Source organism: Ceraceosorus guamensis, assembly GCF_003144195.1.
Source record: "Ceraceosorus guamensis strain MCA 4658 unplaced genomic scaffold IE81scaffold_79, whole genome shotgun sequence".
Classification (NCBI taxonomy): Eukaryota; Fungi; Basidiomycota; class Exobasidiomycetes; order Ceraceosorales; family Ceraceosoraceae; genus Ceraceosorus; species Ceraceosorus guamensis.
In genome coordinates this window covers 1-25630 of record NW_020290074.1, presented here as the reverse complement: position 1 = coordinate 25630, position 25630 = coordinate 1, and the positions used below count along the sequence as shown (strand labels likewise).

Genomic DNA, 25630 nt, shown 5'->3' with positions numbered 1-25630 from the left:
ACGGCGCTAGTCAACGCGTCTAATCGCGAACGGCGTGAGCGCTCTGAATTCGTGATTGCTGCTGTGTCCTTGACGCCCTCCACGCGCTTCGAGCGATCCACGAATAGGCGGCCCCCATGGGCGCGGAATTGGCCACGTGAGAATTGTTCGTGCACAAAGATAGCGGCAGATGGCCTAGCTGAGCTATTTCACGGCTTTTGCGTGGTTGTGCACCCTCCCGAATCACAAAGATATGATTCGCAAGTCAAATCAGCTCGGGCAAGCAAGTCGGTCGGCGTGTGCAGCCTCGCCCGCCGGCTTGCTGATGCTGCGCGCAGCAGATCTCTCCGCCTGCAGAGCCGCGGCGTTCGGAGCCTATTCACATTGCAGGTGGGCCGCTCGTGCGCTCAAGCACGCTAAGGCCTGCTTCCCGCTGCAAGAATGGGCGGGCGTATGCACGTTGGCCTCGTGTACCTACCTCTCGCTCTCATGCCTACCTTAATCCACCGCTCGTGATGATTCACATTTCGGGTCTGTGGTTGTAGTCTCGTACCAAAGTGGGACCGACTTGCTTCGGATGACCCGCCTGCCACCGGTATGGAATGCAAAGCCAAGCATTACGCCGATTTCTCCGGCTAGCTGCCTCTGGCAGATCTCAGCTCGCGGAAGTGGTAGTAGCGAAGTCAACTTTGGGCCTCTCGGTGCCGGTTGGGGGCGCAGGGAACGCTGCAACGGTGCAATCGCTTTGCTTCCCGAAAGGACATTGCAATCCGGAGGAGATGAGTCCTCGCTACCGAACGCACTGTACCGGCTTTGCTTCGCTTTGGTGTGGTCCAGCCGCTACCCAACACAATTGTGAATGGCCTCTCAACGTAATTGCGCATTGTTCAACCACGCCGAACCCCGTGTACCCACGCGATAGGTCGGGCACGACTCCGATAGCTCTCTCTAGCTTCTTTACTAGCGCTACGCCGCGCTGCAGCGGCCAAGATTCCCCTTTAGGGGACGGCAGACATGGCTACGTGACTTTGGGCTTTTGACTTTTGGTTGTGTACGCAATGGGACACCCAGGGAAGACAGCCAAGCTTGGATTTCATCTCTATTCTGTGACGTCACTACTACTCGCTCTCGATGCTTTGACTGACTTTGCAGCCGTGAGTCACCACTCTGCCCGTACTGGCCACACAACCGTGCTGGGTGTGTATACATTCGAAAAGCAGCATCAATCGGGCTGAATATCATAGCAGCTCGACCTCTGCATCGTCAGCACGAGCTTGCCCGGAGAAGTCCGTCTGCATTGCCTGCCTTTGTCTGCCATGAGAGCAACAGGGCCGCCCTGGCCTCCGAGCTCCTTCATAAGTCTCCCTCGCGTATTCCCCGACTTTTGCACATTTCTGCGTTGCTTCAAAGGGCATGAGGTGCGACATATCACGGCAAATCTCACGCTGCGTCACGCCGCGTCTAAGCAGCAACTTTGTGCAACGGCTTTCGTCTTCAAGCAAGGCACGCCCCACCACGAATTGCTTGATGCAGTGTCCTTCACCGTCAGAAGGTCTGGCTAACGAATGGCCACGCAAATCTACAGTAAACCCCGTCTAAATTGTCTAGGCTCTTCGCCACACCATCCATCTCACTTCAATAGCGTCTGCACCGCGTCAATACCGTTCCGCCTGTGACATCGCTTGCTTGGACGGACTGAAAACAGCTCAGTGATAACAACATTCATGGGTGGTGGTGCTGTTTGCTTGTCAGCCTTGTGGCTATTTTGAGCCTCTTCGAACCAAAAGATTGGGATAAAAGCGGGGGGTCATGAGCTGCTCATCTTGTGCGCCAGGGTGGCGCAGGTGCGAGCACGTACACACGTACGCGTCGCTCAGACGCGCCGGTCCAGTACGCGACGTTGTGGGCTGTGTTCCTTACTTCCTGAACTCAGCGCCAAGGCTGGATGAGCGCTTGTCTACTTGTGAAGATGTGTTGATCACAGCCAGGAAATTCTTTCCCAGCGCTCCGGCAGGCAATCGTACACTTAGAGCTACTTAGAAGAGACCAGCTTTGCAGAGCGCAAATCAATATGATGAAGCCAAACACCCTGGTTTCGCTCCGATGGAACATACCCTCGGTCATGCCCGATGTAGCTCTGAAAAAATGAATGCACTGTCTTTTGGCGATGGGAATCTTGATAATTTGACTTGATCGCTCTAGGCAAGTGGCAGCGTAATGGCTTGGCACCTGAGCAAGAATGTTTGCACTCAACACTCTACATGCAGGCGTTCACATGTATGTCGTCTGTGGATTAAAGGGTTTTAGTCTCCTCGACAATGCGCAATGCCGGCCGAAGCTCTGCACGCTTTGCAGAAAGTAAAAAGGCACGGCTTTCTCTCGTCGAAGAAAGTGTTGCGGAGTTTGTGTTCGCTGCCGAGACGCTCATAAAAATACAATCGGAGCGAAATGGCGTGGCCAGCTTCATGCTTTCGATAGAAGTGGCCATACCGTATGTGTTTTGCTGTTTCGTTTTCCTGCTGCATGTTTGAGCGTGGATGGTGCGGTCTCGAAAGTACCGCGCTTGCAAGTCGGCGCAGGGTATGCGTTTTTGGAGCAGCTTCCGTCAGATAAAGAGGGCTTCGCAATCCATTGCAAGCTTCCCCTGTCTATCCGACGAAGGCCTGGTCTAAGCAACTCGGAAGATAGTTGTCAGAAAATCTACACTACAGCACGCAGAATCGACCGAGACTCTATTTGCGTTTGTCGAGTAGTAAACACATCTTCCAGCGCTTAATTTTCTCAAGACAGACGATTTGAACCATACTTACGCTGATGGCACAAGACGCATCATGTCTAGACTGCCGAGTACTGGATGATGCGATAACCCACGAAGCGAGTTGCGTGTATGATACGTGCAGGATCCTTTTGGCGGAGCGACAGTATTACACCGATGCGCTTGCGTGCGGAGGGAGCATCATGTCTTTGACGGGGAATGCAGGTGTGTGGAGCTACTGTGCTCTTACGACTGGCCTCCCGTTGTTGGACGGAATTCAATCGCACCTCGGCTGCATGATATTAAGTCGCGGTGGGGTATGGCTCGGTGTCTGAAGATAGTTGGCTCGCGAGCACTGTTCTTTGGCATACAAACACAGCCAAATATGTCTTCCCGACGACATGGCAACCCCGTTGCCGCGTCATCAGTGTCTTTCAGATCGCACCAGGTGGCATACGCAAACAACGCGCCTTTGCGCAGAAACTCCTTCGATGATGCAAAGAATAAAAGTGTTGTCCCGAACTCACTCTACTGCTGCGCATGGCGTCCAATCCCAACTCACATGTAGTCAAGCTACTTCCTTGAAAGCCTCCCGATAAAGGCCTCGACAGAAGCAAGCGCGTCAAGTGACCAAGTCACCTATGAGTCAGCTCGAATGAGGGGGACTTATCAATCTTCTGGCCCCTGCCAATTGCTCACTACGGCTATGTTGATTGTGAGTGAAGCGCCGGTGCTTGTACCAGCTCACATAGCGCCATTGCTAATCATCCGCCTCCCCCTTCGCCTCTCCCAATTCAGCCACTGGTACTTTTGTCCTTGTCGATAAGCAGGAGAAGACCCTCGTCTCTTTGAGATAAAGCTACCGACGCACAGCCTTTTTGGCAAAACCTGGAACAAGGTTCCGCTTCTTGAGTCCAGGCCAAAGTCAGGCGCGCCTTAAACGGAAAGGCCAAGTCACACTGTCCAATATACTCTTCAATCAATTTTTTCTTGCATCCCATAGCAATTGCCACGCGCAATGATTGATCCCTAGTCCATATACTCTCAGCAACACCCCAATCCGCTCTCGTCAACCGCCATCTCCATTCCCAGATTCAACGTTGTGTCCACATCAATTCTACAGCACTCAGCCTTTACTGGAAGCTTTGAATCAATTCACAATTTGCGGAAAAGTCTCTGAACACCAATTTCACATGTATCTAAACCATCCCAACAGAAATCCGGTACCTATTGTGATTCAAGTTGCGATACGGAGTTACTAAGCTTGGAATTAAGCTCATAATTGCTGATCAAGTCCCACATATCTCGCAATCAAGTTCGAAGCTGGCAATTGGCCCCTTTGACCTTGGCTGCATGGCAACAATCAAGACAAGTGGATGTTGAATTCCAAAATCCAGAACGCGAGTTTTGATGCTCACGGCAAAGGGTGGTCTGAGCGCAAGGCAGAACCCGCGCCGAAGTCTTGAGAGTGCAATACTAAGAGGAATAGAACTTGTCACACCATTCGAAGAGTGTCGATGAGCAACACAGATGCGCGCTCTGACACCTGTTATATCGCAACCGGCTCGAAAGGTATGTGAGTCGGAGACCCAGATCTTTTACAAGTTTTGCCTCGGCACAGAGTAAGTCAGAAGAGGCCCATCGCTCGGCTGGCACAAAAATCACACCTGATCGAACGCAACACAGCCAAACGTCAAATCGGAGGCGTCAGAGAATTTGTATTTTACATTCGAAGAAAGAAGCCATGAACGATTTATTCTTGAGTTTCGAAACTTCTTTTCCACCTTAAAATAATAAGGTATGGCGGCTGTGGGATTCTCATCAGCAAATCGTGATTGTGGGAGCACTAGGTATACGTATAAGTTCATCACTATTTGATCTTCTTCCGCTCCTTTCGCAAACCGTCGTTGCTCGGGATTATTTGGCGTGAATGCAAGCACAGCTGTACGTCGGATTCTCTGATGTCATTTCGATAATCATTTCGGTTGCAGCAAACTCTCAATCCAGTGGCGATCACAGCATGAATTTAGGTGGATCACGAGACATGTCTAAGGTAAATTCAAAGTGTACGATCACGATTGTTGCTTTGTGACCTACGCTACCACCGGTGGTGCGAGCGCTGTCCATTAGTTGACGGCCTCATCAGGGCATGCAGTTCGGATTGGACAAAGGGACCTTAAGTTTGAATGAGTGCTCACCCAACAAAATTTGCGCGTTGAAGAAAGTCTCGCAATTTTCCGAGCGGAAGTAGATTCTCACAGAGGCGAGTGAGGGAAGACTTGTCAACCTGGCACCTCGTTTCACAAAAGGTAGTCCTGGCCCAATGGAAATGAGGGTACAAAATGGAAGCGGTCCAAATGACGCAAGTCCCAGAGAGCAACAGACGCTTGGCGCTTTTCTGGGGGAATTCGCTGGGCTCACGCTTGCCGCCGAACGGAAAAGACTCATGAAATATGCCGTTTCAGTCGATGACCACGAGAGCTTGGACACGACACATGACAGCCACGGACCGATATAGCGCACGCTGTACTGTTGAGCCGCTCTCACGTTCAAGGCTGCGCCTCCGGAAGGTAATCGCCGGAGACCTTCGCAGTCGTGTAAATAGGGGAGCAGTACGTGGTGGCGGGCAGGACATGTGGATGCTCTTCGGCACCCCAAGGTCCTGGCCGAGACACCTTTCCATGCTTCGACATCAAGAGGCTTACGCTAGCGGGGTGAGTCATAGGCGTGCGTGAGACAATAGCCCCAGCACATGCAAAGTGTTTCGTCGTGGGGTCGTTCACCTTATAAGTGAGCACGTAGTAGCCCCAATGCGATTGCCACCTTGCGGACGCTTCCCAAGTCTTTATGCTTGTCATGCCTCCTTGGTCAAGTGCCTTGCAACCTCTCGGTTGTCGCGGCCATACCGCAGGCTCCACGTGAAGCGGAACCTTCAGGTTTCATTCTCCATCGCGAGGTTTTGCCACACAAGAGACCGAAAAGGTGTCCGCTTTGAGTCCCTCCGGACTACTCATGTGAGCTGATGATCAGGAGCACGCACCAAAGCTGATGTCGAAGGAAAGTTGAGAGAGGCTAGGACCAGTTTTGTGTGCAAAAGAGAACTCATAAAGGCGGGTTCACAAATGGCAGCACAAGGAACACTCCCCTCAACATTCAGCAGCCTTGTTCGCCGAGCTGGTCTCGCGGGCAACACTTGGCAAATTTCTGCACCATCTTGATCTTTACAGCCTCTCACCAGCGCAGGCCGCTTCGAATCAAGCTTGATTCCAAAATGCAAAACAAAGCTCTCTTGTCGACGCTCGTTGGTCTTGCCATCTGCCTGGCTGGGGAAGTGTCTGCGCTTCCTGTGCATCTACAGATCCGTGCGCCACCAGTCATCGAGACCATAAGCGACTTTGTCCGCGGCGGGGGTTTGCGTCACCGCGTCCACTCGCAGCACGTCAATGAGCCAGCGGCCATCTACGAGGAAGAGACGCGACCACTCCGCGGGGGCTACGTGCCCGGGACTGGCAAGCGCAGACTCAAGAAGATCATCTTGTACAGCACGTAAGTTGCCGATGGACTCTCACGAATGGGCAAGGTCGTATCATTGTGAGCGGGACTGACGAGAACTCCCTCTCTTGTCAAGCGGTCTGGCTGCTGTTGGCACCGCCACTGGGGTGGGTGCCCATGAAGTTGTTGACCATGAGCGCGAGCAGAATCGCGAACTTGCGAAATTGCGAGCGGACTTGGAGCGACGTGAGTATCGGAGTGGCTCTTGACTGCTCGTTGCCGGCGCCACAGCAGCAGAAGTGCATGCTTCAGACGAGGCGACTCTGACTTGTACCCAGCCTATGCGTCTCTGCCACATCAGAAGCGGCAGCCATGAGAGAGTCTGCACGCACAGCTCGAGAGTACCATGGTGAGTGCAAGAAAGCATCATGTCTCACTCGCACCCACCCCAACACGATTGACCTTGTCGTTGTCCCGCCAGGCGCGGCGCATGAGCCGCCGCAGCAGAATGTGCCTGTGCCAACCTTGCCTGCCAAGTATCCTGGCGAGAATGCTTCGCCGCATTTTGGACCTCCAGGAGGGATTAATGAGCTGGAGCATGAGAGCGGCACACAGAAGCAACCTATCGGTGACATGCCAGCACCTCAGGCGAACACGCCGTCGCAAGACAAGAAGCATCCGCCACATGCAGATGACATTCCAAACGAGTCGCGATTGCAAACTGCCGAACGACGAAGAGCCAGATAGCACCATACAAGGAAAAGCCGTTCCCGGTCCGCCGACCCCTCAAGCGAACAGTCCTACTGGAGATCTTCACCACCCACACGAGGCAGAGCTAGACGAACACGGCGTGGAAAAGGTTGCCCCGGCGCCTCCGTCGCCAAAGTCCAATACGAGCCCGCCGCACGAGCTGCAGACGGTCGGTGAAGGCGATGATGGGACTGTGGGCAATCGCACCGGAGGACCAGCTCCCACCACACCCTCACCAACCAAGGAGAGTCCGCACGTTCCATAGGCCAGACTTCATCAACATGGACGTGACGTGATCAGCTGCGATGACGCGTTGGGAGGCGAGAGAGGCGCTGAGTGGAATTCCATGTGATTGGATGTAGCGTCCAACCTTTGGCGTGAATTCATTTCGTCGTGTCACAGACGGCTGTCGCGCAGTGTCGCTCGCTGTAGAAAGAATCGTGAGAGGCAAAGCTTGGAGATGGACTCGAGCTGCGTGGCGTGGATGATGCCAAGACATGATTGCACTTGGGCGGCGATAAGCGCCGAGAGTATGCTGGCGTCCTGAAGAGATGAAATGTGCGCCGACCCGCGAATCTTGAATGGATTGTTTACGTATTGATGCTCTGGCCTGCTTACACCTGTTGACTCTTTGTTGAAATGTGCGGGCGGCGCGCGCCAAAGTGCAATTGTCTGGCTGAGTGAGTCTTACCGCACCCTCCTACGATCGACGTAACCTTGAAAAGACGCGGCGCTTTCGAACACGAGCGTCGCTGCCTCAGCGCTGAGAGCATGTAATTGCGATAGCGAGCCGGTCTGTTGCATCTGCGATGGGTGTTGTTCTGTTGTTGATGCTCGATTGCCACAAAGCGACTCATTGTTGAGCGCGTGTGCGTCCCTACGAGCTTCGAGCATCGAAGTCCGTAAGCTTGACCAGCGTTGCTGCGCCCTGGGGGGGCGTAGCGGCTGAGACAACTGCCGAAGTGGCGACTGACTTGTGTTGATCTATTGGGCGTGTGCGTGCGCGTGTGGATCTGCCTGAGACGTCTTGCTACATTTGTCTTTGCCTTGCGCCGTGCATTTAAAACTTTGGGATCGTGCGATGGGCCAGGCGAAACATTGACAGACGAACACTCTGCGGCGAAGCCGCTCACTTTCAACACGGCGTACACACAGTGACCTTGCCGGTGCTCGGGGCTGTACTGTAGCGTACGTGCATAGTGAGCTGAGCCGAGCCGAGCCGTGCGCGCCACCCGCCCTCCCACAGACGCCCAAAAGGGCGACGCTGCGAGCTTGCAAGGTCTCACCACTCACCGCATCTTACCATCAGGCTTTTTCCAAATCGTCTCACCGCGGTAGACTTTTTCTCAGCTTTGCACAGAGCTGGCCTCCGTGCGATCTCTTACTTTTTTTCAGCGCTGCTCTTGCTAACTTGCGACGCTGACAATCCCAACATTCGATTCAAGCATGAAGCTACCGCTCCCATACCCTGTCGCGGCGCTCGGTATGCTGCTCGCCGCTCCCTGCGTGCTGGTCACCGCTGTGCCCACCGCCCCGTTGGAGGCCCGCAACGGTCCCACAGGAGTAGTCGAGTCGCTTGGACACGAGCTGGGCGACGCCGGCAAGGAGGCGGGCAAGCTGCTCAAGATTGGCGACACCCACTCTGATTTCAAGCCGATCCAGCACCACGACTCCGATCTGGTCTTTAAAAAGAAAGCAAAGCACAGCAAGTGGGCGGGTGTGGCCAAGGGCGCTGCGTAAGTGGAGGTCGACCGACGCTGGGCAACACTCGCGAAGTCGCAGCTTGCACTGCTCGTCTGCCCAGAAGCTGACTTGGGGCCGCTCGCCCTTGCTGACTCGCAGTGTCGGGTCATTGGCTGGTGGCGCCTTCTTTGCGGGCAAGTGGTACGAGGACTCTCGACAGCTGGCCGCCAAGCGCAAGCAGGAAGCCAAGGAGAATGAGCAGATCATGGATTTCATGAACCGCACCATCTCGGGTCAGTGCCGTGGCTGCCGCGGTGCTTTGTCTCGCTCGTCATCTCCTCTTGTCCACGTGCTGATGCCCCTCCATGCCTCTTCTCTCCCTGGCCCCAGGTTCAGGACCTTTCTCCTCTGCCAACAAGCAGCCAGGCAAGCAGCCATGAGAGGGTTGCCGCGGGGCAGCCTGGGCGATGACCATTTCACATTCCCATTCAATCTGTGATCTCGAGTGTGTTGTCGCAGTCCCTGTTGTTGTAGCGCCAAGTGGCCACTTGATGTGCGCATGGATGTAGAAACGGCGAAAGGACGTTGACGGTACGACCAGCAACTTCCAGTCGTTACTTTGTCCACCGAGGGAGATTCTTTATCACGCCTTTGACTAATCGACGTGCTTCGCGCCTCGACAGACGTGGTCCGATGTCGCGCAAGTGAGGTGGTGAAGCTTGGATGTGCCATCGCCGCACGCAGGCAGGCACGCACGGCGACTTAAAATTCAAATTGGAGTCGCATCAGTCCGTCAAGCCACGTGGGCGTCCAAGGCATGACTGACTGCCCCCCCGTGTGCCAAAAGCAGGTGCGTCATGCATCGCCGCGGATGAATTAGCGCGCCAAGGCGGAGCTAACAAAAGCGCGCGCGGGGCGGGGGCAAGCCGTGCGCGGGCCGCCCGCCCTTCACTTTCCAATTTTGGCATGCGCGTGGCCCCTTCTCCACACCAGCACGCGCACGCGCACTCGATCTTGACTCTTGCCTCTGAAACGGCGATCAGTGGTCCGAGATTGTGCAAATCACCGAGCACAGTCGTGAATGCGTGTCGTGTGGTGTATCACAATCGGGACATCAAGCGCTAAGCGCAGCTTTCGTGTGAGCCAAGAAGCGCTGCGTGCGGCCAAGTACCGCTTGCTGAGGGTTGAAGCGCGGAGGATGACATCCCCACTGCATCCATTTAGCCGCGTCTTGGCAGACGAGATTGCCAGATGCCAAGGCAGACGACGCTTAGCCGCAGGATGCTCTGCCATCGGTACTCAAACATCGAGCATGGCTGGTGCATTACTGCGAGCTTGGCAAGAAGCGAAAGGAGTTGAAAGCGCGTGAGCCTTCTCCACCTGCTCGCTCCTTTCCAGAGCTCTGTCCAGCAGGTGAGAGGGCGGTATATAAGGGGGGCTGTCAGTCGAGTGGAGAACATCACATCATCGCCACGTCACATCACACCACACAAGTCCATCTCCTACACCAACACTTCTCTACAACGCCAGCATGCGCTTCACACTCACCCTCCCGCTCGTCGTTGCCGCTTGCGCCATTGCGGGGCTGGCTCAAGCCGCCAACATTGCGCCACGTCAAGGCACCTGCGAGGAGAATTACGGCACGTATCCAGAGTACACTGGCCCTTGCGAGCCTTCCAGTGAGTCACGAGTGCGGCTGGGGGCATGGTCAGGACTTTGTCGATAGAAGCATCATCGCTCACGCTTCTCGAACCGCATCTGTCGCTCATATAGACTGCGGGGCCAGAGGTACAAAGTGCAACCGCGGACAAGGCTGCGTCATCTATCCAGGTGAGTGGGGGCAGGCAGGCAGGCAGCTCATGATCCGATCAAGCGCATGCCGAATCGTTGATCACATCGCATCCATTTCGATTTCCAGCCTTTGGATGCCCAGCTCAGGGTTGCGCTTGCACTTACTACTAATAATCACGTGAACAATAGCGGTGCCAACGCAAGTCCTTGGGTCACATCGTGACTGAGGCATCAAGTCTAATCGTGAAATAGCAAACCTTTAATACCGTGTCTGAGATGCATGCTTGTCTGCGAACGGTTCGAGTGAATGCTGAATGGATTTCACAATTTCATGGTGATCTGGGCGATCGCGCATCAAACATCAACAAGGGCATTGGCTGGCTGTACACGTCGCTTCTGTCCCCGTGCTCAACTCGCACCGGGCTTGTTGCTCTGACACACGAAGCGAATCGCGTGCACGCCCGAGTCGGCTTTAGCGAGGTGTCGATCGCGATAGTGAAGAGTCCAGGCCCAGCTGAGTGGCTGCTCCCATGCCCGACTGCGAAATCAAGATCAGCGCAAGCGGGCCAATCATGACTCCGCGGCGCCTCGTGCACGTGCACGCACCCATGCAGCCAACCCACGCGTCGAAATCGCCAGTCAAGATGAAATGTGAATCGTGAATTCAAATTGAGAATCGATATCGGGACCACGCATTCAAGCTTCACGATTCGTGGTTCAGGGTCGACATCCCGTCGGAGCGTTGAAGATGTATGGGTGCGCAGCAAACCGCCCAGGTCGCACCATTTCGAGTGGTGAGGACTGAAGAGTCTTTGCTGTTTGTTTGGGCGGTGGCACGGACCACTGCTGCACAGCCAGCAGCAGCCCAGTTCCGAGCGGGGGAGGGGAGGCTGCATGCTGCGTGGCGTCCTTGCATGCAGGCCAGTCGCGAGTTGTGAGTCGTGATTTGCGCTGCTCGATCGTGATTCAGATAGATTCCAGACCGCGGGGCGCGGGAAGTGGCTCAGACTTGATTAGGACTCTTGACTCGAGACTCGCGACTCAGTCGGACTGATCAAAGACTCGCTCGCGACCTGACTCGCCACAAGCATCCACGGCGTCCTTGTAGCCTGCTCGATTCGATAGCGCAGTCGCAGTCGCAGTGCTGCCTCCGCCCTCACACAGGGGACAGTGATGGGTGTTTGTGGATAGCGAGCCTGGAGGCTTGTCTTGCGCACCACGCCCGCCTGATCATCCACACGAGCGCGCGAGCTACATAAAGAGAGGCTGCCTTCAGGGGTGGCTAAGCAAGTGCCCCTGTGCTTTTCTCTGCCCTCGCCCCTCGACACTCCGACGCTCTGCCCCTCCTCTTTCCAGCTTCCGATTTGCCAACGAACAACAACTGGAGACAGAAAAATGCCAGTCTGCGACGCTTGCTTCGGTGGGGTGGGGGATAACGCGCGTGGCTGCAAACGGACCAGCCAACAGGCTTGCAGGAGGTGCCAATCGCATGGCATCAAGTGCAAGGTCAGCTTTGGAGAGGATCCCGGAAAGAGGCAATGGACTGATGGAAGGCGCTTCGAGCACAAGCACAGTCATGAACTTGTCGAGCTTGTGAGCGTAGATGGCTCAAGGCGCTGGACTTCCGAGGGCGAGGGAGATTTTCTGTGCCTGCGAGACCCAAGACATTGCGACGCGAACTGCAAGCATTACTGGCGTCGAGTCGTGAATACAGCCAATCCCTCACCCGAGCAGGGAAACCTCGAGGAAGCTCTCGAACATCCGATGGAAGAAGATCCGGAGCATCCAATGGAAGGAGAGGAGCAGGAGCAGCAGGGGCAGCAGGGGCAGCAGGGGCAGGAGCAGGAGCAGCAGGGGCAGCAGGGGCAGGAGCAGGAGGAGGAGCAGCAGCAGGAGCAGCAGCAGCAGGAGGTCGAGCTGCCAATGGACGAAGATGTCGGGCAGCAAAGCCATGAAGGTTCCGGGCAACCGACTGGAGAAGGTCTCGCGCAGTCACTAAACATGAATGTCCCCACCGGAAACGGACTCGGGGAACTGAGCGGCATGGATGCGCAGCAATGGGAAATGAACTGGTGGCGCTGGACTTATCGTGCTTATCAAGACCTGCCTGTTCACGTCTATCGAACCCTAGACGGGGCGCATGCGCCGCGCCGAGGGGAGACACCGCCGCACACTTGGGAAGAGCTCTGGACTATCCATCCGTCCCCAGCTCAGCCTTCTCTATATGGTGCGTTACAAGGTTCAGACTGTCTGTTGCGTGCGAATTCGCTTTGACAGGTCCGAGAACCCCGTTCCACTCCCATAGAGCACGTCAAATATGCGCCTATTTGTCATTGGCACATCAAGAATTTTGCCTCGACGGAGGAACAGCTCAAGAACGTCAGCTCCCTCAAGGGCGGCATCGTAGACCACGAGTCCGAGGGTTTCATCTATAGCAATCCTACGGATTACAACCACAGCTTCACGCCTAGTGACGGCTCCTCATCTCACGACATTGTGAGTACAGGCACCGCGGCACAGCTTGCAGACTCTAAGGCGTGCGAGCAAGCATGCTCAAACCGAAAACCTCTGCCTCAGCCGCCCCTCTGGCTGTATCCAGATTGGCCCTTTCCTGATGCAGCTCAGACGCAGGCAGCGTCTTGCCGACAGTATCTCTTGTGGCATCACTGCACAGACCGCTCCGAATCGGTCTGTAATCTCCAAAGCTGGATGGAGCATTGTCGCACGGAAATGAGCAGGGGAACATCTGCGGACGCTATGAATGCGGCACACAAATTCGCTGCCCTACTTGCAGCTCACGTAAGGTTGGGCGAGTTTGGGTCCGTGTTTGTGCGCAGATGCTACCATTTTGATGTGAGTGAACACTCGACCGTTCCGAATTCGAATCCAGCGTCGCGCAACGCATCGAGACGCACTGACATATCGTGCTGGGACGATCGCACTGATGTGCGCAACACTCGACTGGCGCGCAGGCACGGCTATGCGTCTTTGACATTCCACCGGGCGAATATCAGACTATCTTGCTGCTTCATCTCTTCGACAGTCAGGGGCCTCTGCTACCGCCGGAGAACACCCGAAATGCAAAGTGCATCCGTGGCAGCACGGCTCCTCTGACTCCTCCTGCAAAGGTGGATCACGACGAGAACATCCTCGGAGTGCCTGCAAATGATGAGTGGGGCAGAGTTCGAAGGCCACGTAGACCGCTTGGCCTGCGACTGGACGTACGAATTCCAGAGTGGAGCAGCGACCCTACCATCAGCGCCCAAGGCAAGCAATCTGAACTAGAAAAGGCGGCAAGTCACGGCACTTGGGAGGAGCCAGGTCAAGGCTACCCGGTGCGTTTCGAGCAGCACTACGAGCTGAGCTGGAACCCCTTCCAGGGAAATGTTGGGAAAGGCTGGCAAGTCTTCATATCTGCGGACAAGATGCATATCACTCAAGAATACCCCTCGCGCATCTTCAGGCTCCACAACCCCAAGAGTGGACACGAGAATTTTGCAGGGATGCGCTTCGGCGGCATGCTCTTACGTAAACTTTCCTCGAGGTCGCCTTTCTGACCCGCCTGCGCGGACGCAAACTTCGCATGAGCTTGGCACTTGTCACCCGTTCGCCACATTACGTCACGTCCTGCTTTGATCTGTCCTTCATTCACGACTTGTTATTTAGATATTCATCCACACTTGCCATATGTACAAATAGTCTCGCTGGATACTGACAGGTGCATCAAGACCTGCCGCTTACATCTGGGATCTCGCAGCCAGCTCCGGATGTGTCGCTTGGTGATGCAAGTTTTACTGGCCAACGATGACACCCTCGACGCGGTAGCAGGCGTTTCCCGTCAGCCCCGTGGAGGTACTGCTCATATCCGTGTGGTGATTGATGGGGTAGTCTGCTGGACGTTGAATAGTGACGCTGTGAAAAGCCAAGGGTCCATCCTGATTAGTCAGCCAGCTCTGGATGAGAGGACGAATCTTGTCAAGGATGACGCTGCTGGGATGCCCGCTCAACGCCAGCTGAACAGCTCCTAGGCTGGTGGCTGTACGCGACATGCGACGTTGTGTAGGGTCAGCAACTCCTCGCAAGAAATCCTGTGCTCGGGACCTCACTCAGCGCATTGTCTTTCGGCATCACAGGTGCAATGGCACTGGCAGACGATTCGAAAGCGTCCAGGAGTTGGGCCACCTTTTCGGGGCTACCGTGGGCGATATTGACGAGCAAGTAGGTGAAGGTGATGGGCCGGGACTGATCACCCTCATTCTTGACTTGGAGCGTCGTCCAAGCCGTGTAAGCAGCACCGCCATTCTTCTTGCCAGAGTGCACCTGGGCAAGCGCAGTGACGCGAGAAAGCTACGTGTGAGAGTCCGTCAATTTGGACCCGCATGTGAGCTTAACACACCTTGCAGTGATATTTTTCGATCATCTGCCCTATGATGACGCCTCCCTGCTTGGCACGAATGGCGCGCCATACCCTACAGAATGTAGCGGAGAAGGCTCGGTAAGCGTACCTCTTGGTTTGGTCACAACTCGTTTCGACTCACGTATCCTCGGCGGGCCAGGTGGTGGCGGTCGTGATGGGCGTCATGCTCTGCATGTAGGCGGTAAAAGTCTTGCAAGACATTGTGCTATTCAAAGTGCGGTGGAGATGGGAGGGATGATACAGCGGCAGATAACTTTGTCGATGAGGAACGAGAAGAGCTGAATGAACAGCAGCTCGACACTCATTATTTATACACGAGCTTGACCAGCGTCATGTTGACAATTTTCTGCCGAATCGTGATTGCGATTGCACGACGTGACGTCGCACGACACGCCGCCCAGCACGCATCGGTCAGCGAGCTCAGACAACTGACGTGGGAAGCATGTTGGACAGCGCTGAGCGCGCTCCTCAGTGATGTTTCGGCGTGCAGATGTGCGAAAGCGGAGCCCGATTCACCAGCCAAGGGGAACGGCGAATTGCAGATGCGTACACAGCCACTCGCGGTCTGCAGATCTGCATCAGGCCGTGCCGCACCTGAGCTCCGGTGCAGTACACGCCGCGCAGATGACCATCAGCACATGCTGCTGCTGCTGATTGGAAGATCTGCAGATCTGCAGATCTGCACTCTGACTCTGCTGTGAACGCGTTCCTGCCGCGTCAGGTCACGCGAGTGCAGATCTGCACGCGCAGGGCGCACCCGTGTGAGCCGTCGAAATTGCAGATCTGCTTCTGCAAAGCCCGATAGCGGCGATAAACAGATGTGCAGCTGGGCTGACTCGGCCTCACACTGGCCAAGTGCGCCTTGACCATGCATGCAGATCTGCAGCATTTGATTTGTGCGACTCGTAGCGCACGCGCACACGCACGGTCCTCATGATGTGAAACACAATTGACATTCACATCATGAATGTGATCGGCGATTCATGCGTGATCGCAGACCTGCTGGGACGTCAACATTATGAACTCTGAAGCGGATCCTCGTACATCGTGCAGTTATGAGTGTGGCCGGCTTGATGCTGTCATCGCAAACGGGCTGATGCCAAACAATTGCTGATCTCCCATGTGCTGATCGACATCGTCCAGCCATCAGCGGCATGGCCCCAGAAAAGGCATATAAGCTGGCCCGGACGAGCGTCCCAGACGCTTGATCTTCATCGTCCAATCCTAAATATTCCCCTCACACAGGTCCAGATTTTCATCATCGCGAAGCTCGCAAACATGAGTGACATTGTTAGCAACGCTCAAGGTGAGAGCTGACCCTGTGGTAGCATACTGTAGCAGCTGCTGACTTCGCTTTTGCAATCTGCTAGTCGATGCTCTCCTTCGTCAGCGCCTCACACCAGCTCAATTGAAGGATCGCGAGAACTTCGCTGGCTGGTACGCTACCAAGCGCAGATGGACCGTGACTGCGGGTGTCATGGCTCAGATCGGTACCTTTATGGGAGTCGCAACTCTGCTTCCGCCTGTTGGAGTCGCGGCTGCACTCGGTGGAGGTGGTGCGTGCGTCGGGGCGGCGCTTGGTCTCGGAGATGCTGCGTATGCTGCAGCACTGCAGGAAGGAGCCAAGAAGTGGGACATCCTCCACGGCTATGGAAATCTGTACGCTTGACGCACGGTGAGAAACGATGGCCGAGTGGGGCTGGGATAGTGCTGCGAGCTGATATCAGACTTGCACCCTGCTCTAGAAGTAGAGAAGCAATGCATCGCATCGTGCTCTCGAAAGACTCACACTGGCTCTGTTTCCTTCCCATGATCATTGCGCTTCAACTTCCTTCACACCACCCTTGACCGCGACGCTTGATGCTTCACAAGAGGGCTGCCTGCAATCGGCAATCCTTTTCAACCTGCTCTCTGTGACATTTATCAGTTCCTCACTTTGTGGCGCGAGACGCTGCACCTGACTTTCGGCGTCAGAGCCAACGTGTGAGCTTGCAATCACAGCACTTGGCGTGCGGAACTTTGAAGAGCAAAGGCAAATCGTGACATTGAGGTAGGCTCAGCGATGACGTGTCATGCGAGCACAGCAGTATAGGACAGACGAGCAGCGTAGGCATACATGACGGTCGGCAGGCGCATCCAGGAACACGCCTGCTGACGCGTCCGAACACGCAGCAGGTTAGTGGACGAGACGGACGTCGAGACGCCTGCCTCCATCCTCCTTGTTGTGAAGCGTATACTCGATCCTCTCGTCTGCAGTGAGTTTGGCCCATTCTGCCTGCTTGGATCGATTGCGCCAAATGTAGTAAGCCTTGGTGGCGAACGCCTGGACGATTGCGAAAGCGCAAATGACAATGAGAGCGGTGAATCCCTTGGGGTAGTAGGGCTTGTCGTTTTCGGCAAAGATGCGCGTGGCAAAGATGCTGCCGACTTGGTAGGACATGTTGTACAAGCAGACCGCCACTGCTCTGTTTCTGACCGACTTTGAATTTTGCGAGAGCCAGCTGATGAGCGTGGGGTGGCAGTAGGGAAAGGATGCGACGAGGGTGAGGAGAGCGTAGCGCACCCAAGACCAGTACGAGTCTTTGAGGTGTGGGATGGCACGGAGCGCGATGAGCAGGGGTAGCGTCCACACGTTCGAAAAGACGGCGATGAGGCTCCTCTCGTTGTAGCGGCGCGCCAACCAAGAGAGCCAAAGGCAATTGACGGCAAAGAGGAATTGCGAGGGAATTGCGAGGAGATTGGAGTGCAGGACGCTGAAACCGAGGTTGCGCAGCGTCAGGGAGAGGTACGTTTGAGGGGGTTGGAAGGGAATGTAGATGACCAGACCAAGCAGGTAGATCGGCCACAAGTCCTTTTCGCCGAGAGCGCGCCAGAGGCCCTTCCAGTCCACGGCTTGACGGTTGTTCATGTCGCCTGCGCGTGATTCGAGGTCAGTGGCGCTCTTGCTGTGCCCATTCGCTCGCTGATCTATTCGCACTCACCCTTGGTAGCGTCGTCACGAAGCACCCTATTGACAAGGATCTTTTCCTCGCGCTCGTTGAACCAGCCATTCTTGCCGCGGAGCCAGCCTTTGGAGGCAGTGACGCTGGGAACCATCCAGAAGAATGCAAAGATGCCGACGACGCCAGTGATGAGACCCTCAAAGGCGAAGAGGTACTGCCAACCCGCCAGACCGTGCCAGCCTCGAAGCTCGATGAAGGCAGCGGCCAGGAAACTTCCTAGGATCTGGCTGATGCCGAGCACGGTGTAGAACCAGCTGAGCCTAGTGGTGAGTTCGGCGCTGGTGTAAAAGTAGGACAGGTACAGGCACGCGTCTGGGATGAAGCCGCCTTGCGCTGCGCCGAGGAAGGCGCGCGTGAGGAAGAAGGAGACCTTGTTGGTGAGACCGGCTTGAGCTGAGCAGACGATGCTCCAGACGACGATCTGCACGGGGATCCAAATGTCGGCGCCCAGTCGCTTGCTGATCAGTCCAGAGGGCAGCTCCATGAACAGGAAACTGTGCGGGTGTGCGAGGTGTGGGTGCACGTTCGACGATGCGCACGAGGCGCAGACGGAAGACTTACCTAGCAAAGTACTGCAGTGGCGTGTGCAAGAGGAGAAGGAGCGACAATGAACGTGAGAGGATGTTGTACGGGTCGATGCACGCAAGCAGTGAGAAAATGTTGTGCGGGTCGATGCACGCTTCCTCGCTCGCTCGCTCGCTCGCACTCACAATGACTTGGCCGTTGTTAAAGTCGTCGGTAGTGATGCCCAAGTCGTTGAGGAAATTGTCGGGCAAGGCGCGATTGATGTTGCGGCGGATGAGACTGCAGCGAAGCACAAGGGCAGAGGTGTGGGTGATCTGTCAAAGTGTCGGCGTGCGTTGCCTGCGCGCTGCATACTCACTCGAGGCTCATAAACAGGACCCAGATGAAGACTGCAGGGCCGGAGGCAGCGCAGACGATAAGGTGAGCGGAAGCCGGAAAGGAAGTCTACGCCTGGCGCGCTTACTCACGCATGATTCTAATGTCGAGCTTGCGCACCAGCTTGCGCTCCTCTTCGGCGTCCCACGTGAGGTGCGGATCGAAGCGATGACGACACTCGTACTTGGACTCTTCGTACACTGCGGCCCATTTTGCAGCTACAGCAGGATCTGAAAAGATGTGCTTGTCGCTGCCCAGATCGCTCTGGTCGTCGGATGTGCTTGCGGCATCTTCGGAGCGCTTGGAATCAATTTGCGAAGTTCTCTGAGCGCCATCGCGGGTGAGCGTCGCGTACTCTGCCGGGCTCGCAAAGGGTTGTTCTTTTTCTATGGAGGCAGACATGATGGGGGTTGGACACTTGGGGAGAAGGGAGGAAAGCAGAGGTGCGGATGAAGACAGAGCAGCTTCGAGCGTCTGTGATCCTTCCTTTTGTACGCTTCCCGCACCGGCCGCAGTCGAGGCGCGCGCGCACCGTCTGGCAATCATCGATACGTGTCGCCCGAGTGCGCAATTCTTCTCAGCGATAACCATTTGGCGATGCCGGCTTCCAATTCGTGTGGCTGAATGCGTTTGCTTCCACCAATTCCTCGCCGACCTGGTCATGCCCCGAAAGTCTCGGTCTAGATCCCGCCACGGCCAACAAGGAACGGCGCAGATAAGAAGCAACATCGAGAAGGGGCGAGGGCGCTCCACCAGTCACTTCTAGCGCGACTCTTGGCCTCGGAACCGATGGTGGCATGGCATGGCATGGCATGTGATAGTCTCCGTGTTGCTGAGGCAATGTCAAGCCACACCCAGCGCGTGCTCGTCAGAGTCGATCTGCTGGTGGGCAAACTTGTACGAGGCATAGGCGGGCGACTTGTGATTGCCAACACTCCGCAAAGGCAGGCAGGCTGACTGGCTGGATGGATGAGAGGGACGTGTGTGCGATGGCCGTTGAGTGCGAGTCGAGATGCTTACGCACAGGCACAGGCACAGGCACACGCACGACTGGGGGAGCGACGCGTGCGTGCGTGCCAAGAGCGATGACGATGGGCTGCCAGCATATCGCGTGATCAAGCGCGCGAGCGAGCGAGCGAGCGGGATGATTGCGTTCACGCGTACCCGTACCCGTACCCGTACCCGTACCCGTACCCGTACCCGTACCCGTGCACCGTCCGCTCTCTGCGACAGCGCGCTGCGTACGGTCACCGCGCTGGCCCATGCCATGCCGAATCGTGAGAAAAAGTCATGGACAAAGCCACTCGTTGACTCGTGAGTGCGATTCGGGGTGCGCAACTTGATGCGTGATTCGCGATTGTCTGTGCCTGCCTGCATTCATCCCCCCGCAACCTCGTCTTTCTGTACTCGACCGCAGCCAAGGGAAGCGCAGAGCTACAGAGGCCGTCGCCCCTCCCTCCCTTCTAGGCCAGCAGATGACTGAATGTATGCGCGTGATCCTTTGCGAGCGCATCTTCAGCGGCAGCAGGACAAGCGCATCCTCTTACCGCGATGCTCACTGCTTGCGCCTTGAAGCGTTGAATGCCATGCTGTCTCTTGACACTCGCACTCGACCTTCCTTCCCTTTGGCTGGGATGTGCGCGCGTCTTGCAGTCACGCGTCGGGAGTGTGAGTGTGAGTCATGAGTGTGATGGTGGCGGCGGGTGTAGAAGGGACGCACGCGTGGGTGCGTGCTGCTGGGTGCGCGGATGGGCGGATGCAGGGTCGTGCATGCGCGCACGCACGCACGCGACTGTATAACGGCGATGAATGGCGAAGTGCAGCCACAAAGTGACGAAGCAGAGCGGAGGTGCGGAGTGATGTGCGTGCGTGTGCGTGTGCGTGTGCGTGTGCGTGTGCGTGTGCGTGTGCGTGTGCGTGTGCGTGTGCGTGAGCGTGGTGGTGCTGATGCGTCTGTGCTTGCGCTCCGACACTCACGACTTGCTTGACCGCGGGGCTCAGGTGACGGCGCGATTGCGTGCTCTTGGCTTGGCCTTGCGCAAGGCACAGCGAGCGACCCATCACCACCATCACTCACCACTCGCCCCGTGCAAGCAACACCTTCATCCGCTAACTGCTCGCAACGTCACCCGTACCTGCATTCGCATCCACACAAGCTCATGCGATGCGATGCGATGCGATGCGATGCGATGCGATGCGATCGGCAACCTCGACCATGCGCATGCCAGGACCCGCAAGCTGCTGGCGTGAGTCGAGCGAGCGAGCGAGCGCACATGCATGGGCGACGTGATTCGTGAATGACGTGCGTGCGCGTGCGCGTGCGAGTGGTGAGTGCTGCTTGGCCATCATCGTCAGGCGCTCTCGCGACTCGCGACTCGTGCCTACGACGACGTTGCATGGTCGACTCTGCTTGACCGCGCGCGACGACGCTCGACAGCTTTCCTACAAAGAAGCTCGTCTTGGAGCGAACATCCATCGCAGCGCATCGCATCGCATCGCTCGACCCGCCGCTCTGCTCTCCTCACATCACGCGCAGGCCGAAGCAGCTAAACACCATCATCGCGCGCCCACCACCATCGCACGCCCACCACCATCGCGCGCCCACCACCATCGCGCGCCCACCACCATCACCATGAAGGCCCCCTTCAAAGTGCCCACCCTGCTGTCCCTCGCCTTGGCTCTGAGCGCATCATCCACCTGCTCCGCCACCTGGCAATTCCTCTCGCGTCCCGATCTCAACGTTCCCATCCTCAACATCACCCACAACACCCCGTCTGCCAGCCAGCTCTCCCCCGGCTTGCTCTTCATCTCCCCCTTCTCTGGCGACTCGGATCACGATGAGCTGGCATCGCCTCAACAGCCAGGCCCTTACATCTTTGAGCCTCACTCTGGTCAGCTCGTCTGGAGCGGCTTTGCGCACTACACTGCCGGTTGGACCGTCAGCTTGCACAAGACGCGCTTCAAGGGCAAGGATGCGCTGCTGGCCTTTGAGGGCAAACACAATGCTCTGCACGGCCATGGCCACGGTCACCTGACCCTGCTCGACCAGTCGTATGGCCACATCAAGAGCGTGGGAGCGGGTCATCATCGCTTGGTGGACAAGCACGAGGCGCAGGTGATTGCAGATGGAGCTTCCGCACTTGTTCAGATCTACCATCCCGTGCCCAGGTATGCTCTGCAGCAGAGTGCAGGCGAGGGCGGCGAACGCGGCGAGGAGGGCGAGCAGCAGCAGCAGCAGCAGCACGAGCACCGACAGTGGGTCGTCGATGCGCAATTCCAAGAGGTGGATGTGCAGACGGGCAGGACGCTGTTCGAGTGGCACTCGCTCGATCACGTGCCCGTGCACCACTCCAACATCAGCCTCGTAGGTGGTCAGGCCGGCAATGGCACCTCTTCGCAGCAGGCTTGGGACTACTTTCACATCAATTCCGTCGACAAGGACAGGCACGGCGATTACCTCATCTCTGCCCGCGACGTCAATTCGGTGTACAAGATTTCGGGCAAGACTGGCCGCATCATCTGGGCGCTTGGTGGTCGCAACACTCACAACAAGGACTTTGAGCACCTCGATGATCAGGTCGCCTTTTCCTACCAGCACCACGCCAGATTCCACGGTCACGACCACAATGGCAGGGAGCTCATCTCCCTCTACGACAATAGCGCTCACGGCACAGAGACGGGCGCAGGCACAGAGGTTCGCGATGCCAAGACGTCATCGGGCAAGATCATCGCCCTCGACACGTCTGCCGACAGGTCAAAGGGAGGCAAATGGACAGCTCGCACTTGGCGCGCATTCTATCCTCCATTCGATCTGCTTTCGAAGAGCCAGGGTTCGACCCATGTGCTGGGGGATGGTCACGTCGTCGTCAATTGGGGTTCCGAGGGTGCGGTGACGGAGTTCAACGATGCGGGAGAGGTGCTGTGGCACGCTTTCCTCGCATCCAACAGCCATCACCCAGAAGCGGCGCGCGGTGGACACGTGCAGAATTATAGGGCCTTCAAATCGACGTGGAGCGGCCACCCTGCAGAGGAGCCAGCAGTGGTGGGACTGGCATACCGAAGCGATGATGACGGCAAGCTCTTGCCCTTCGACGCGCGCGGCAATGCGCGTGGAGCAGCACCTTTTCGAGCGCAAATCGTACTCGCAGCCAGTTGGAACGGCGACACCGAGGTGCGAGCGTGGAAATTTCAGCTTCGTCGCAAGCCTGCTCACGAGACGCGCACTTGGTCCGATTGGTCTTTCATCGCTTCCATCAAGCGTCTCGAGGGCTGGCGTGGCGTGCATCACCTGACCACCAAGCCGCGTTCTGGCTTCGAGACGCGGGCAGTGGTGGGCGTCGAGAGCGCTGGCTTGGCCAGCGAGCTCCACAAGCACCAGATTCGAGCGATTGCATTGGATGCAAGAGGCAAGACGCTCACACTGACCAGGTGGGAGGATATCGACACGCAGAGACCGGTTCCGCCGCAGCTGCAGGAGATTGATGGAGTTGGGGACGCAACTGCATTTGTGGTGCAGACAGCGCATCACTAGACGCGGCGCGTGCGCGCGGAAACAGGAATTGCAGGCAAGACGATGCGAGCGTTGATGTCACGACTCGTGAAAACAGGAAATGCCATTGCTCGTTCACAGACTGGCACGTGATTTGACATCGAGTGAAGCGATGGCGTGCCCGTCTATTGGGCTGACCATCGAGCACGACTCGGACTGCATCCTGATGGGATGCGCATCGATGCTCGCTCGGCGAGCGCTCTCCCCGCACGACATGGCACGATAGGAGGCGCGCATCTCGCTGTAGCACTCCCGAGTGTTGACCACTTGTGCCGGATAGGCGGCAAACGGCAAGTCCAGGTGCGGATCGAAAGCGTGGCTGGATCGACGCGCTGGAGCATCCATGACGCTGTCCGACCGCATCGCCCACGTGCGCTTCTCCCACGATCCAATGTGAGGAGCGAGAGTGAGAGGAGCGAGAATGTGAGGAGCGAGAGTGTGAGTCGCTCGCTCTAAGTCGGCAGCACCGTGTCTGGACAGTCTGCGCAGGACGGCGACGGCAATGGGCGCTCGGAGGCTCGATTTGCGCGACTTGACCGGACTGGGTTGCGGGCTCAATCCCTCGACTGCGCTCATCATTCCGTCCAGCTTCTTGACCTCGATGCGACGAGGTGAAGCTGGGTGCTGCCGCTTGTCGGCCAAATCTCTCAAGTAGAGATGCACTCGACAAGCCATCGAGAGGGTGATCGAAGCGTGGATCGGAGTCAGGATGCTGGATATGTGAGGCGCTTGCTGCGAAAGGAGCAACGCGCCGCACGAGATGGAGAGCAGGATGACCATCGAATAGTATGCAGCCGTGCCGCGAACAACTCGGCGTCCAATGTCGGAGCGCACGAGGCTGTCTGGCGACCTCATCAAGGGCAGAACAGTAAGCACCGCAAGAAGAGTGTCGAAGAGGGCTGCTCCGATGTACGATGCTGCCAGCGACTGGACCTGCCCCGTCATGAAGCAGAGATCCTCGCTGGGCGCGCGGGGGGGTCAGCGGCGAAGCGTCTTGCAAAGCGCTTGCGGAGCCTGCTCGACTCACGCGTATGGCGACGGCGAAGCAGATAGCACCACAATGTGGCTCAGGTACGTGGAGCAGACGAGTGCGCAGATGATGAAAAGCGACACGGTGATGCGACGATCAAAGTGCCACAGCGCGGCACATCTCAGTGTCAAGAGGGCGTACGCTGAGCCAACACCGATGCAAGTGAAGACTGTGCCAGTCTTGAAAACCGCCAAGCAGTCGCAGTAATGGCCCACGCCTGCCGTCAAGACGACCTGGCAGATCAATGCGACAAGACCAGAGCATCGCGCTGCAAAGTAGAGATGCGTTGCGAAGACTGGCGCGAGGTCGAGTAAGCGCAGGCGCGCGCCAAGAAGTACGCGATTATCGCAATCACCTACTCACATCTTGCAGATCGCTTCAAGCGCCACTCGGCATGAAGATGGTTACTCCAGTCACCCAAAAAGAGGCCGAAGCTCAGCACCGCGCTTATAGCTGCTGGCAAAGCCTTGGTGCCGTACGAGACGCCGTCGTGAAAAGAGGTAAAGGGGAGCATTGACATGGCGCTGAAGAGAGAAGGGAAGACTGTTTGCACCCAAGTCGCAAGCAGGCACGTCTCGCGCCGTCTTTATATCCTTCAATTCACCATTCGTGTGTGGAGATTGCCTCTGCCAAGCCAAGATCATTCAAGACTTCAAGACTTTGCGAACGGACTGCAAAGCCAAGATTGTTTTGGACCTCGCGAGCGGTCTGCAAAGCCAAGATCGTTTTGGACCTCGCTCGCGATGCCAAGTCCGCTCAATGAAAAGGCGTGATGAAATGGACGAGGGCCACCAAGTTTAATAGCGACATGCTGCGCGGTCAATTGCGGCTTGGCGTCGAGTCCGCCGACTGCGAGTGCGCGCGTGTGTACTGCCACGGGACGCGACATCTGATCATTGCGCTTGCCGACGTCTAGGTCAGTATCTGGATCAAGCCACCGCGTGGAGCCACGCACGAGTAGACACTTCCTTGGCAAGCACACTATCCACTCTCGCGTGTCTGCTACTGCACGCGAGACTTGTGATTCTTTGCCCGTCGCAGCCACTCCGCGATGTTGCTTTCTGCCAGCGACGTTTGCCCAAGGCGTCGTGCGTGCAGTGCAGATACATCGCATGGCTATTGGTATGAGTCGAGGACATTACGCCGTAAACGCGGATGCGCAGACTAAGTGACCGCCAAAAGACGCGTCTTAGGGTTAGGGTTAGGGTTAGGGTTAGGGTTAGGGTTAGGGTTAGGGTTAGGGTTAGGGTTAGGGTTAGGGTTAGGGTTAGGGTTAGGGTTA

The 25630-nt window shown here is 56.6% G+C and overlaps 11 protein-coding genes across 11 annotated transcripts; 8 read left to right on the top strand and 3 right to left on the bottom strand.

Moving 5' to 3' along the window:
• Positions 1–6005: 6005 nt before the first annotated feature.
• Positions 6006–7241, top strand: IE81DRAFT_349538 (hypothetical protein; the record flags this gene model as incomplete). Its single annotated transcript, XM_025516403.1, has 5 exons — positions 6006–6280; positions 6363–6472; positions 6588–6635; positions 6708–6854; positions 6964–7241. The coding sequence occupies 5 exons, from the start codon at positions 6006–6008 to the stop codon at positions 7239–7241; spliced, it is 858 nt and encodes a 285-aa protein (XP_025367278.1).
• Positions 7242–8128: 887 nt separating this feature from the next.
• IE81DRAFT_238334 (hypothetical protein) lies at positions 8129–9216 on the top strand. Its single transcript, XM_025511204.1, has 2 exons — positions 8129–8712; positions 8819–9216. The coding sequence occupies exons 1-2, from the start codon at positions 8423–8425 to the stop codon at positions 9156–9158; spliced, it is 630 nt and encodes a 209-aa protein (XP_025367277.1). The 5' UTR covers positions 8129–8422; the 3' UTR covers positions 9159–9216.
• A 438-nt stretch (positions 9217–9654) lies between these two features.
• Positions 9655–10109, top strand: IE81DRAFT_238317 (hypothetical protein). The gene has a single exon (XM_025511202.1). It carries the CDS (start codon positions 9741–9743, stop codon positions 10026–10028), a length of 288 nt encoding a protein of 95 aa, XP_025367276.1. The 5' UTR covers positions 9655–9740; the 3' UTR covers positions 10029–10109.
• IE81DRAFT_238318 (hypothetical protein) lies at positions 10110–10708 on the top strand. The gene is made up of 3 exons (XM_025511203.1): positions 10110–10338; positions 10433–10489; positions 10578–10708. Exons 1-3 carry the CDS (start codon positions 10191–10193, stop codon positions 10619–10621), a joined length of 249 nt encoding a protein of 82 aa, XP_025367275.1. The 5' UTR covers positions 10110–10190; the 3' UTR covers positions 10622–10708.
• A 769-nt stretch (positions 10709–11477) lies between these two features.
• Positions 11478–14247, top strand: IE81DRAFT_342917 (hypothetical protein). Its single transcript, XM_025515721.1, has 4 exons — positions 11478–12677; positions 12756–12946; positions 13028–13303; positions 13423–14247. Exons 1-4 carry the CDS (start codon positions 11846–11848, stop codon positions 14005–14007), a joined length of 1884 nt encoding a protein of 627 aa, XP_025367274.1. The 5' UTR covers positions 11478–11845; the 3' UTR covers positions 14008–14247.
• IE81DRAFT_362006 (hypothetical protein) lies at positions 14113–15068 on the bottom strand (the record flags this gene model as incomplete). The annotated part of the gene is made up of 4 exons (XM_025516734.1): positions 14113–14486; positions 14557–14770; positions 14847–14919; positions 14989–15068. The coding sequence occupies 4 exons, from the start codon at positions 15066–15068 to the stop codon at positions 14242–14244; spliced, it is 612 nt and encodes a 203-aa protein (XP_025367273.1). The 3' UTR covers positions 14113–14241.
• Positions 15069–16145: 1077 nt separating this feature from the next.
• IE81DRAFT_349534 (hypothetical protein) lies at positions 16146–16536 on the top strand (the record flags this gene model as incomplete). The annotated part of the gene is made up of 2 exons (XM_025516402.1): positions 16146–16173; positions 16238–16536. 2 exons carry the CDS (start codon positions 16146–16148, stop codon positions 16534–16536), a joined length of 327 nt encoding a protein of 108 aa, XP_025367272.1.
• Positions 16537–17043: 507 nt separating this feature from the next.
• On the bottom strand, positions 17044–19171 carry IE81DRAFT_293853 (MFS general substrate transporter; the record flags this gene model as incomplete). The annotated part of the gene is made up of 6 exons (XM_025512025.1): positions 17044–17780; positions 17849–18363; positions 18431–18441; positions 18580–18673; positions 18753–18783; positions 18862–19171. The coding sequence occupies 6 exons, from the start codon at positions 19169–19171 to the stop codon at positions 17044–17046; spliced, it is 1698 nt and encodes a 565-aa protein (XP_025367271.1).
• Positions 19172–19639: 468 nt separating this feature from the next.
• IE81DRAFT_238290 (hypothetical protein) lies at positions 19640–20218 on the top strand. Its single transcript, XM_025511201.1, has one exon. It carries the CDS (start codon positions 19782–19784, stop codon positions 20085–20087), a length of 306 nt encoding a protein of 101 aa, XP_025367270.1. The 5' UTR covers positions 19640–19781; the 3' UTR covers positions 20088–20218.
• A 1016-nt stretch (positions 20219–21234) lies between these two features.
• Positions 21235–23400, top strand: IE81DRAFT_238273 (hypothetical protein). The gene has a single exon (XM_025511200.1). It carries the CDS (start codon positions 21402–21404, stop codon positions 23298–23300), a length of 1899 nt encoding a protein of 632 aa, XP_025367269.1. The 5' UTR covers positions 21235–21401; the 3' UTR covers positions 23301–23400.
• IE81DRAFT_368535 (hypothetical protein) lies at positions 23394–24868 on the bottom strand (the record flags this gene model as incomplete). The annotated part of the gene is made up of 3 exons (XM_025517162.1): positions 23394–24279; positions 24346–24643; positions 24712–24868. The coding sequence occupies 3 exons, from the start codon at positions 24866–24868 to the stop codon at positions 23394–23396; spliced, it is 1341 nt and encodes a 446-aa protein (XP_025367268.1).
• Positions 24869–25630: the final 762 nt, after the last annotated feature.

Excerpts from the sequence above, each read along its gene's own strand:
- IE81DRAFT_238334 (XM_025511204.1), top strand. The coding sequence starts at position 8,423 with ATGAAGCTACCGCTCCCATACCCTGTCGCGGCGCTCGGTATGCTGCTC. Across the intron at positions 8,713-8,818 it reads GGTGTGGCCAAGGGCGCTGC|TGTCGGGTCATTGGCTGGTG; the intron begins GTAAGTGGAGGT and ends GCTGACTCGCAG.
- IE81DRAFT_238317 (XM_025511202.1), top strand. The coding sequence starts at position 9,741 with ATGCGTGTCGTGTGGTGTATCACAATCGGGACATCAAGCGCTAAGCGC.
- IE81DRAFT_238318 (XM_025511203.1), top strand. The coding sequence starts at position 10,191 with ATGCGCTTCACACTCACCCTCCCGCTCGTCGTTGCCGCTTGCGCCATT. Across the intron at positions 10,339-10,432 it reads TGGCCCTTGCGAGCCTTCCA|ACTGCGGGGCCAGAGGTACA; the intron begins GTGAGTCACGAG and ends TCGCTCATATAG. Across the intron at positions 10,490-10,577 it reads AGGCTGCGTCATCTATCCAG|CCTTTGGATGCCCAGCTCAG; the intron begins GTGAGTGGGGGC and ends TTCGATTTCCAG.
- IE81DRAFT_342917 (XM_025515721.1), top strand. The coding sequence starts at position 11,846 with ATGCCAGTCTGCGACGCTTGCTTCGGTGGGGTGGGGGATAACGCGCGT. Across the intron at positions 12,947-13,027 it reads GCTCCTCATCTCACGACATT|CCGCCCCTCTGGCTGTATCC; the intron begins GTGAGTACAGGC and ends CCTCTGCCTCAG. Across the intron at positions 13,304-13,422 it reads GCAGATGCTACCATTTTGAT|GCACGGCTATGCGTCTTTGA; the intron begins GTGAGTGAACAC and ends ACTGGCGCGCAG.
- IE81DRAFT_238290 (XM_025511201.1), top strand. The coding sequence starts at position 19,782 with ATGCTTACGCACAGGCACAGGCACAGGCACACGCACGACTGGGGGAGC.
- IE81DRAFT_238273 (XM_025511200.1), top strand. The coding sequence starts at position 21,402 with ATGAAGGCCCCCTTCAAAGTGCCCACCCTGCTGTCCCTCGCCTTGGCT.